General features: G+C 22.0%; 1 protein-coding gene across 1 annotated transcript; it reads left to right on the forward strand.

Annotated features, from left to right (window-relative positions):
* The first annotated feature begins 3,637 nt into the window (after positions 1 to 3,637).
* On the forward strand, positions 3,638 to 9,074 carry PKD (serine/threonine-protein kinase D3). Its single transcript, XM_011502680.1, has 13 exons — positions 3,638 to 3,713; positions 4,339 to 4,616; positions 4,694 to 4,825; positions 4,968 to 5,173; positions 5,442 to 5,721; positions 6,069 to 6,226; positions 6,312 to 6,370; positions 6,445 to 6,568; positions 6,639 to 6,771; positions 6,854 to 7,036; positions 7,118 to 7,867; positions 8,063 to 8,148; positions 8,713 to 9,074. Exons 2-13 carry the CDS (start codon positions 4,352 to 4,354, stop codon positions 8,830 to 8,832), a joined length of 2,496 nt encoding a protein of 831 aa, XP_011500982.1. The 5' UTR covers positions 3,638 to 3,713; positions 4,339 to 4,351; the 3' UTR covers positions 8,833 to 9,074.
* Positions 9,075 to 12,705: the final 3,631 nt, after the last annotated feature.

Here is a 12,705-nt window from a genome sequence, read left to right on the forward strand (position 1 = left end):
TAATGTTGATTTTTGTTATTGAAATATTTGAAAGAAATATAATTTTTTCTTTCAAGAAAATATTATTTTCGAAGAAGCAAGATTCAAAGTAACTTATGTACTAAACACAACTATCAAAAAATTACTATTCATATCATTAACTTTAAAAATTAATCATTAGTTTGATAATATTATATAGTAACTTGAATTCATTAATTATAATTTTTATGAACTATTACATTTAAATAAATATATATTATAAATAAATATATATTGATTTATTTATTTTAAAAGTTTATTGACTGTATAAGCAGATTTTAGTTTGAAGTGTTTAATTAGTTTTGTACTTATGCACGCATAAATGTACACAAAATTACAAAGTATATTAAATGAGATCATAAAATGAGATCATAATCCTAAAGAAATTATTCTATATATAATTCCACAAGTTGGAAGTTTAATTACCATAAGATAGCATTAATCCACTTTACATGATAATATTAAATCAGACTTAATATCAATTCAATAAAAAAAAACTTGAGTTTCTTATGATGTTTATTGAGATAGCTCGTTTTATTATGATAATAAAAGTCTATATTACGTATGTTTTGCAGAACACAATGGCAACATAGAATTTTAAAACTTTTATCAGAGTTAAAATATTAATAAGTGTATAGGTGAAATGCAAAAATTGCTGTGATTAAAAAAAAATTCAGGTTTGCACAAATAATTAAAAAATTTTTAAGATGTAAACAGTCCTGAAATAGCATTTGTACGCTAAAATTATCAATATTTCATTGTATATATTTGTTTAATTCTTCTACTTTTATGTTTATTACGTTTATACTTACATACTTTTATTATGACACTTACTTAATCAATATTTCTCTATAATTCTGTTGAAGAATTATTTCCCTAAAATTATCAAATAATTTGAAGATTTATTAGTAATTCCTTTTAAAAAATAGTTCTGAAATGTTTGATAAAACTTAAATATATTATAGATAAAAATAAAATTGGTTTTAAGTATTAAAATGTATACAGCACATCTATTATAAATCTATCTATTATATATGCTGTCTATTATAAAATATTCAATTAAGAAAATAAAACTTTGATATTAAATTAGTTACACTACTGTACATCGATAGTTAATCTACAAGGCAAGGATAAATATAAAAATATATACTTTCATCAAAGTAAAATTTAGATTTATAAATGAAAAAATTGTAAATATTCCTTAGTAATGGTAATTATTACAGTGAACTCCTGTGAAGTGGTGTTTGTTGGGTCTGTGCCCTTGCCAATTAGAGATGAAGGCAGAAGGAGACGCATACATGATTGACCTACCTGAATGGTACCTGATCAACATGGTTGTACAAAGTGTGATAACCTATATGTGTTACTCATTTCTCTAGTTTTCGTAATTTTTCTATTTTCTACATTTTTATATTATATTATTTAATGGACTATTTTCCACACTGCAATTGTTTTATATACAGTTGTGATTAACTGTCAAACATTTGTATGCATTGCCAATCAATAAATAGATAAAATTAAATTATTCATAACTGAATTGAGACGAATATATATTTTAAAGTTATAAAAAAATTGAGTTAGAAAATAATGTTATTAACCACATTAATAATTAATTATGCTTTTTCTAAATTTCAAATGAAACTTAACAGAAAATAAAAAAATATTCAGAAATTAAATGAATTTATTCTTTTTCAATTTTAATATATTTAATATATTTTAGATTAATTTAAAATATTAAAGGCAATTTTATAAAATTGTTACTAATTTAAAGATAAAAGCTAAAATTTATGACAGGGATTTATGTAGCCTAGTCATATGAATTTAATATAAAAGTTTCAATTTAATATAAAGGTTTCAATTATTGTATATTAACCTTAAAAATTACTCAAATATAAATATTTAATATAACAAAAGCATAATTGTTTTTGTTAAATTCAAAATTATTTAAATTATTTGTTTTCTAATGAAAAGAGAAAAATGTGGTATTTTTAGAAAAATAAAAAGTATTAGGTATTTTAATCTTTTGTTAAAATTATAAATTATATGATTTTTTACTACTTTAAATTGTTGAAATATTTGCACTTAATATGAAATTAAGAGTTTACTGTCACTATCTTCAATTATATTTTCTTTAAAAGTTTTTATCTTAAACAACACAGTCAAAATCAGAAAATTTAATAGAGAATTATTATTCAATTTATGATTAGATATTCTATATATTTAATAATCGTCAATTTTTCTTAGAATTTGTAATTTAAAAATTAAAAATATTCTTTATTCTGAATATATATTTGAATACATAATATAAAATAATATTAAATACTGTAATTATTTTAACAAATGGATTCAAAGTATTTTACTTGATATTTTTCATACAATTTTTTATACAAATATATGCACAATAAATACGCAGTTTAATCAATGAAAAATCTAAGAAAAATCTTGTTAAAATTTATGAGATAAATAGAAATAATATATGAATTGACACACCTGCAAGGTGCGCGCGCACACATGTGCACACAAAATATATATTCGGACTATTCATATTTACAATACCGTTTATGTGATAATATAAATAATACCCTTGTTGATCTTATAATATAAATATACCATTAATATAATTTAAAAAGTTATCAAATGAAGTTAAAAAAATGAAATTGAATAATACGGTGACAGAAATAAAAGGAGGTTAATATAATTCGATGTAGGTTATGTATTGTTTCATTTTCATTAACCAAACTAGAAATAATTATATACAAATTTATTAATGACAACTGATTAATATTATGTTATAACAATATTAATATGTTGTTTGTGCGTTATGTATGCGAAACAGAAAAGCTATACAGCATTACGCACTGCAACATCCACGTGCGCGAGTCATTTTAATTTAGACTTTAAACAATATTTACCTTCTATGTACCGTTTCAAAATAGCAACTACATTTGAATGACGACCAGAATAAGTAGAGAGAACGAAGGGAAGATTATTATACTACCTCTCTTAGTACAGTAATAAGTGATAAAAAAGGATTATGATACATTATTATGTCGATACATGAATTCTCTCGCTCTAGCGCTATTGCTTCCAAGTTCTTTATACGTAAATCAATATATACAAAAAGAAAAATAGGATAGAAAGAGCCGGTAACACATGTTGCAAAAAAGCCACGTTTAATCTGAGCAAGAGAGAAAAAAGGTAAAGTTTAAGCAGCACTTGATTTACTCCATCGTCAATTGTAAGTGAAAAAAAGAGAGACATGAAGAAAGACAGATATATGGCTACATAAAGAAAGAGACAGAGTAAGAGTGCGAGAGAGGGAGGAGCTTGTTTTCCTGCTTGAAAGATAACTGTAAATGTCATCGACAACGAATGTGTGTCACAGTGAGCTAGTTTTGAAAGCTGACGTTCTGCGATCACCGGATTTCATTGATATCTCCTTTTACCTTTATTTTCTATCTCTTATGTGTTTTTAATACGTTATGTTCACATTTTTCCAAAATTAATTTTTCTATCCATACAATCCTCATTCTTTAAGTTATCTATGAATTAGTGTAGTGTATTCATAAACTGATTAAAAAAAAAACATTTTAGCCATTAAACTTTTATTCTCACCTAATTTGTGTTTATATTTCATGAGTGTTTATATTGTTTATGTTCTTTTCATTTAGATGCTCTTTATTACAGGATAAACGGTAACATTTATATCACATTTAATATTGAATAGATACAAAGTACACAGTCTTATTTATATAAAATTCATTTATTAATATATTAATTATATTGAAGACTGTTGGTACTTTACAGTTTCTGTTTTAATTTATTTTTTAAATTTAGTAATAATTTCAAAATATTTATGTTTGATTATGCTATTTGTAAAAAATTTTAAATATATATAGAAATAAATTTTAATCAATTATTTATCCTTGATATATATTTCAATAATATACTACTGAAATCAATAAAAATATTTAACCCTTCTAAAATACAATTTATGTATAAATAAAACTGCTTTTTTTATTATAATACTAATCTTTTAAATAAAAAATGTTAATTTTTATATATGTAACATTTAAATTGATAAATTTATTTTAGAGTTGTATAAAAAATATTTTTAAATTTTCATTACATTTATTTCTTGAAACATTTCTTAAATTAAAAAAAAACCTAAGTACGTTAAGATAAATAATTTTATTAGATCATGTTAAAATTTCATCATGTTAAATATAAAAATAATGTTTGAATATATTTTATATTATATTAAATTGTCTAAATTACAATTTATATTTAGTAAATAAATCATCTATTTTTTTTTCTCAGTATATAGATAAAGATGGAAGGATTAGAAATCACCTTTCTTTTTCAATTTGGATTAACTCGAGATACTGTTACAGTAGAATCTGGTAGTCTGACATTAAAGTCTCTAAAGGAATTTGCCTGTGATTTTATAAATAGCAAATGCCCAGATCATGGCTTAAGTCAACTTTTTGAAAGACTGCTGCTTTTTAAACATGACTATAATTCTGTTAATGTATTACAACTAATTACAAATACAACTGAAGTTGTTGATGAAACATTAGTTGAAATTATAATATCAGGCAAATTATTTGTATTTAGTACATTGATAATATAAATTTTATCAATTTATTTGATACTAATGTTTTTCATACCTTAGGTCAGATGTTAATTGAAGAAATTCCAATTCGACCTCATGCTTTATCGGTACACTCCTTTAAAGCACCTACATTTTGCGATTTTTGTGGTGAAATGCTGTTTGGCCTTGTTCGTCAAGGACTCAAATGTGAAGGTGAGTTTATTATTAGGTATTGTGTAAGGTTATTTGATTTTGTAAATTTTATGATATGCAACCATTGTAAATTGTTTGTTGCAAAACTAGAAAAATATGTTTTCTTCAAACTTTATTTCAATATTTTTCTATTTTAATATAGGATGTGGTATGAATTTTCATAAAAGATGTGTGATAAAAACTGCAAACAATTGTTCACAAGATATAAATCAAAGGCGACAGAGTTCCACGTTTTTAAATATTCCAAGATCACCAAGTCAAGGCTCTACTAGTAGTTTAACTAGTGTTAGTGACGATAATCACAGTGTTACAATAACCCCAAGTTCCAGTCAAAATAACAGTACTCTGGTACATATATATGTGCAACTAATAATGACATTACTGTATTAAAAGTTTTATAATTTTATAGTATAATAATATATTTTAAAATGAAATCAATAATTATACTAGAAATCGGTATTGAATAATACTAATTAATTATTGTATTATTTAACATTTTGTTAATAACAGATTATATTTAAAAAACTAAAATAATATATTATTAATAATGTGCACATTATTTTTTTGTCTATAATTTAATTTTAATATTATTTTTCAATATTGATATTATTTTTAGGGTATACCAAGTATTATAACTCCAAAACAATCTCGTTTACCCTCTTTAAGTGGACGGTCAGCTTGGGTAGAACGAGAATTGGCAACACGTGTAAAAATTCCACATACCTTTGTAGTGCATACGTATACACGCCCAACAGTCTGTGGATTTTGTAAAAAATTATTACGAGGATTATTTAAACAAGGTCTACAATGTAAAGATTGTCAATATAATTCTCATAAAAAATGTATAGAAAATATTCCCAAAGACTGTACAGGAGAAAATTCTATAGATTTTGCAGGTAAATATTTTATTGTATATAATTGTAAAATCTGATAATTGATCCCTAAAAATAAGTTATTTTTATGAAAATTATGTGTCTTATGATTCAAAATCTATTTAATAAGTAAAAATAATGTTGCTATATTTTAATACAATCGATAAACTTTAATATAATTTATATTTATTACAAAACACAATATATATTCTAATAGAATACTTATATTTAATGTTTTTTAAATATATTATAAAAATAAATTATTAAATTTATGAGTTTCTTATTTTTATAATTTGACTGTATGTGAAATCATGGTTTAGTTGTTTACAAAGCATTTCTGATTTAAACTTTCTTATTATTAATATTATTAGGTAATGAATACCCTGATAGTGGAGTTGGAAGTGAGCCAGAGGGTAGATGTGATGGTCGCAATGAAGAGGGAGATAATGATAGTGACACAGAATCTCTTGCACCACGTACTCATATATCGATTATACTAGATGATAATAAAATTAATGGTGATTATATTGTAAGTTATTTATATTTATTAATTACTTCTCGAATTAATGTAGAATTGTAGAAACTGCAAATATGTATATTTATTGGATTTTTAGGTTCATACACCAAATGGAGATAAATTTTCTGAAAACTTCGATAGATTTAGACCAGCAAGGTGAATTAAATAATATTAAATGTAGCATATTATATTAGGTAACTAAACTCTTAATAATAATGCATATTCTGCAGTTCAACTCCTAGCAATAATATTCCATTGATGAGAATTGTTCAGAGTGTAAAACATACAAAAAAACGAGGTTCTAAAATTTTAAAAGAAGGTTGGATGGTACACTTTACAAATCGAGATTCTACTGTAAGTTTTTATTTCAATATAAAATATTTATTAAACTATAATTAACTATTAATTTCTATATATTGTTCAGAGTAAAAGGCATTATTGGAGACTTGATACAAAAGCAATTACATTATTTCAAAATGATATTGGATCAAAATATTATAAAGAAATTCCATTATCTGAAATTTTAACAATTGAAAGTGCCAAAACACCCTACGCTCGTAAGTCTATCATACTTATTTTAATTTATATCTTATTAGCTTATTTTACTTTTTATTCACTTTATATTCATTTATATTTTAGAAACAATGCATTGTTTTGAATTAAAAACAGGGAATGTAGACTATTATGTTGGAGAAAATTTATCGTATAGCAATGAAAGAGGACAATTTCCACTATTAGACAAGGGTATTGATGTTCATTTAGCTAGATCTTGGGAAATAAATATTCGGCAGGCATTGATGCCTGTTACTAGTGGTTCTTCTAGTATGTGTAATCATTATTCTTTGTTTATTCTTTCGTTTTCTTCATATTTAGTGCATCTAATTATTATTATTATTTTATTAGATCATGAATCTGAAGCTAAAGAATTAGAAGAAAATGTTATGGATATGTCACAGCTCTATCAGATTTTTCCAGATGAAGTTTTAGGGTCTGGACAATTTGGTATTGTATATGGTGGAGTTCATCGTAAAACTTCAAGAAAGGTTGCTATAAAAGTCATAGATAAATTGCGATTTCCCACAAAACAAGAGGCTCAACTAAAAAATGAAGTGGCTATTTTGCAAAATCTTTCACATATGGGTGTTGTAAATTTGGAAAGAATGTTTGAAACTCCAGAGAGAATTTTTGTCGTAATGGAGAAATTAAAAGGTGATATGTTGGAAATGATACTTAGTTCTAAGAAAGGTCGATTAAGTGAGAGAGTTACAAAATTTTTGATAACACAAATTCTTATCGCCTTGAAACATTTACATAGTAAGAATATAGTGCATTGTGATTTAAAACCTGAAAATGTTTTATTAAGTAGCAATAGCGAGTTCACTCAAGTAAAATTATGTGATTTTGGTTTTGCAAGAATTATTGGAGAAAAGAGTTTTCGTAGAAGTGTTGTTGGTACACCAGCATATTTAGCACCAGAGGTCTTAAGAAATAAAGGTTACAATCGTTCCTTAGACATGTGGAGTGTTGGAGTTATAGTGTATGTTTCTTTAAGTGGAACTTTTCCATTCAATGAAGACGAAGATATTAATGAACAGATTAAAAATGCTGCCTTTATGTATCCTCCAAATCCATGGAAAGAAATTTCAACTAATGGTAAATTAATTTTTTTTCGCAATTTCATATTTAATATTTAATACAGAAAAATATTAGTTTTAATTTTAAAAAATATATTCAATTTAATATCTGTTAATTAGTTATATACATTTTGACTATAAATTATAAAAATTATATTTATTTTTATTTTAATTTTATATTTTATATTAATTTTATATTAATTTTTATTTTCAGCTATAGATTTAATTAATAATTTACTTCAAGTTAAGCAGCGAAAGCGATTTTCAGTTGACAAAAGTTTAATGCACATTTGGTTGCAAGTAAGTTAATAAAATAATAAAAAACAATAAATATATAAAACTATATATTACAAAACGTTAAAACGATTAATTATTAATCATTTTTAATTTATTTTTTATTTTTTATTAATTCATAATTGTGTATATATTTATAATTCAAATTATATGTATTTGAATAAAAAGAATAAATGAAACTAATTTATTATTTAATTTGAATAGTATTGCAAAAACTATAAAAAATTATTTTTATTTAGTCTTTGATTTATAAAGATAAATAAGTATTTTTAAATTTTGAATAGTTTTCAATATTCATGTAAATAGATATAATATAATTGAATAAAATTTTGTTATAAATACATGTAATACAAAATTATTATTAGTAAAATATTTTGTTTATAATAATTTAGATGTAAATAGCAATATAAATTGAATAACGTAAATATAATGATAGAAAATAAAGACAATAAAGCAAAATCGTATAAAATTTTGTACGATAAATAATACTCACCTTTTGAACTTGCATGAGAAGCTGATTGATAACAATTAAGAATTAATGAGAAATTTTTTTTATTTCAATTATAAAAGGATTACCAGACATGGCGTGATCTGCGCGAACTTGAAAATCGTGTGGGTTGCCGCTATCTGACACACGAGAGCGACGATGCGCATTGGCAGGGACATGCCAATAATGTTGAAATCGCATGACATAGCAGTAACTGTGGACCAGTGCTGGACATATCTGAGCCTATTACTAAGGGCTGGGTTCGCACCGCTCGCGACACACTTCGACGATTCATTCGTGTTTGACTAAACGGATAATATTAACAAAAAGGAACAATCTCTGGATCTCAATTAGAGATCAGTTAATGAAACCCAATTTCGTCTTTCTCATCATCATCTTCATTCTCCCATCGTTTTTTTGCTTTCTTTCTTTGAATAATAAAGTTTATTTTATTAAAAAATAAAAAATGCTTGATTATTGATGCATTGTAATAATATTGGCTGTAAGACATTTTTATCCTGGAATCTTTAAAATTACTTCGTTAATTGTTTTTAATATAATATAAACAGATTTAAGTACAAAATATTAAATTCAAGCACTTTAAGTTGTATGCAACAGAGATTTTGTTTAGTACATTATTTTCTTTTAAAATTCAAAACTAATTTAAATAATATTTATAAGTAGTATTTATATTTTGTCTTTACTTATATTTTTCTTATAAATTTTAGTAACTATAATATTATGATTAAGTTAATCATCGTTATTTGTTATTTATAAACAAAATTTTTACAGTTTATTTTTCCAATATCTAAAGTACGTACTATTTAATACAATATCATACAAGTAGTTTTTCATTTTATATATTGTTTAAGGTAAGAAAACCATTGTTTCAGTTTATCTATAATAAACTGTTTGATTTTATTTATCTTAATTATTATCATAAGTTTATATAATTTTATTATTAATGCAAGTGATAACTTGAAAACAGAAGTATAATTATAAACTACAAATTTATATTTTTTAAAAAATTGTTGAAACTTTTGTTGAAAATAATTTTTCGTAAAAATTTTCATGAAAATAAAAAGTTGTACATTTTTGCACAGTACTTAATATTGATAGAATGAAATTTAATGGTCCCAATTATTAATAGCGTATTACTGATAAATTTGTTAAAAATTTACATTTTAAAGGTTTTATATAGATTATCAAATGTTTAAATCAACTACATAATCGATAATACTTTTTAAATATAGTACTCTACTAATGCTATGAAAAAATACAAAGGACAATGTGTAATAAAGAAATTGCATAATAATTTTTTGGAATTATATCATGCTAGTTGTGCCATGAATTAGAGTAAATTTATTAATCTAATATAATTGTGAAAAAATACTAAAACATAAATTAAATATAACGTATTGTATAATCTGATATTGATAAGTTTTTATACTATTAATGGATTGATTGATCAAATTCAGTGTTCATGATTGATTGTTATTAGTAAAAGAGATAAGAAAATTAATATTTAATTCATTTTTAAAATAGAGCATTTGGGAAATATATGTCATAATAAATTGTTTACAATGTAAAAAGATGATGATGTAATATTTTAAATATCTATATTCGTTTTACTCAAATGATTTTTTTTATTTAATGAATAAATATATAATAGATTTTAATATATAAATGTTGATGAACAAATATGAAACATTCCACATTTTAAGCTGATTCTGACAATAGCATAATATTATTCGTTAATATTAATTGTTCAATTTTTCCTTAAACCGAATTTTACGTACACGCTTTCCCAAGTATTGAATTCAAATATAGGACATATAAACAGCATTTATCAACGCCTATACGTACTGTATATTATTGTTGAAATTAAAAATTGATTTATAGCTCAAACTATTTTATTAGTAAATAATTAAGATTTTATTATCAATAAAGCATTCAAATGTGTTTGTAAACACTTTAAAAATAAAAGAGTTAATATAAAATAATAGGTATAAAATAATAAATATCAATAGGTTTTATTTTATATATTTAAGAGTAAAAAAAATGTTTTAGTTGTTTCCAATTAGTGGCTGTAATGATTAAAGTTCAACATCTTTTTTTACATATGCTGCACAGTTGTTATAGCAATAAAAAATGTTATTCAAATAAATATTAAAGTGTTTTTTTTAATAGTGTGAATTAAACAATAATTTTTCTATTCGAAAGTTGTTAAAACAAATGGTCAATAATTTAATAAATTACAAGTATTTAAAAATTATATAATTCATATACACTTTATTAAAAAATTTAATTTTACAGATGACTATTAAATAACAGACTTTTGTTTTAGGATCAGACTTATTTTGTTTTAACCTCATATGTTGTAAAAAAGGAATTAATTTAATTTTTTTAATTAATTTGTTAATATTTACATAAATATTCGATATATAATTAATGGTATTTTTCCAACAAATACTTTGAAAATGGTCATATTTAATATTCTTGCAACATTATAGTTAAATTAAATTATCTTAAATTGTACTTCTCTATAATAGTTATACTACCTACTATTTTAATTATTATTTTAATAATTAGAAACACAATATGTAAGTATATGTTAATTCTTATAAATTATAATGTTTATATTTATTAAATGCTTTAAACAACGTTAAAATTTTAATATATTAGGTAAATAAATAACATTTTATGCTTTTGTATTTCATTAGAATTTATATATTTTTATATATTTATATATTTATATATTTATATATTTATATAAGATCTCAAAAAGGTAGAAAAAATCTGATGATATCAAGTACTTAAAAAAAATAATAAATTTTTAAATAATTATAAGCATTCATAATATTCTGTATGTTTCTTAACAAATTTAGTTAACATGAATGTATTATTCATTAATGTTTAAATATTTTAAATTGTTAAAGAATATAAGATTTTTTAACAATATTTAAATAATTTATATTTTTCTTTATAATTTTATTAGACATTCATTTGTCTAAATATTGCATGCTTTTATTATAAATCTGAATTATTGACTAAATATTTAAAAATTATAAATTGAGTTTATTAAAGTAGTTTTTAATTAATAATTTAAATTAACAAATTGATATTTAATAAAAATACAATATATTTTATGTATATGATATTGTATGTATTATGTATTATCATAATTAATACTCTAACTACTTCTAATTATTAGTCTCTATAACATATTATACTTATAGATTAAAAATTAATTAAAGGTTGAATTATATATATTCTATTTAATCAAATTTTGAGTAAATATTAATACAGCCAACTAATTAATATACTTATTCGTTATAAAAAATAGTAATATTAAATTATTTAGATTTGAATATTTTTTATATTCATACATGATTTACAATCACAATTTATTGATACTTTTAATCTTTTTATTTTTATATTTAACTTTTTACTTAACTAAATTGAAAATATATGTATAATAATGTATATATTTATCAATAATTAGGAAAGTTAGATTTGAAATAGATATTAAATTGATTGTATAATAATATTTATTTTTAAGAGCTATATGTTACATATTGAAATCAAATAATAAAAAAAATCATAAAATATTGAAATCTCATATTTATAGTAATAAATGAAAAAACTACAAATTGTAGTATACTGTAAAATTTAAATGTAGACAATAAAATCATTGTGAAACATGTATAAGAAATAATAATCTACTGAATGTGAGTTTAATATATTGTTAATTTAATATATTGTACTACATATTTTTATATAAGATTGCCTAATTAGGAAAATTATTTATCAATTATTAATTAAAAATTATATATATATATATATATATTACATATATATTATATTATATATATAAATTATATATAAATTATAAATTATATATATACATAATTGAAGTTTAACATAGGTGAGAATTTTTCATTCGTTTTTGACATCGAAACATTATATTATAGGTTTATTGAATATAAATTTAGTAGTATTATTTAAAGTTATTCGGATAAATATAATAACTATAACTATATATAAAATAATAATAAATATATATAACTACAAAT

This window comes from Ceratosolen solmsi, unplaced genomic scaffold (assembly GCF_000503995.2).
Source record: "Ceratosolen solmsi marchali unplaced genomic scaffold, CerSol_1.0 scaffold15, whole genome shotgun sequence".
Classification (NCBI taxonomy): domain Eukaryota; kingdom Metazoa; phylum Arthropoda; class Insecta; order Hymenoptera; family Agaonidae; genus Ceratosolen; species Ceratosolen solmsi.

Bases quoted from the DNA above. Each gene is read 5' to 3' on its own strand.
- PKD (XM_011502680.1), top strand. From the start codon at position 4,352: ATGGAAGGATTAGAAATCACCTTTCTTTTTCAATTTGGATTAACTCGA. The intron at 5,174-5,441 runs GTACATATATAT...TATTATTTTTAG, and splicing joins GTCAAAATAACAGTACTCTG to GGTATACCAAGTATTATAAC. The intron at 6,371-6,444 runs GTGAATTAAATA...CATATTCTGCAG, and splicing joins GATAGATTTAGACCAGCAAG to TTCAACTCCTAGCAATAATA.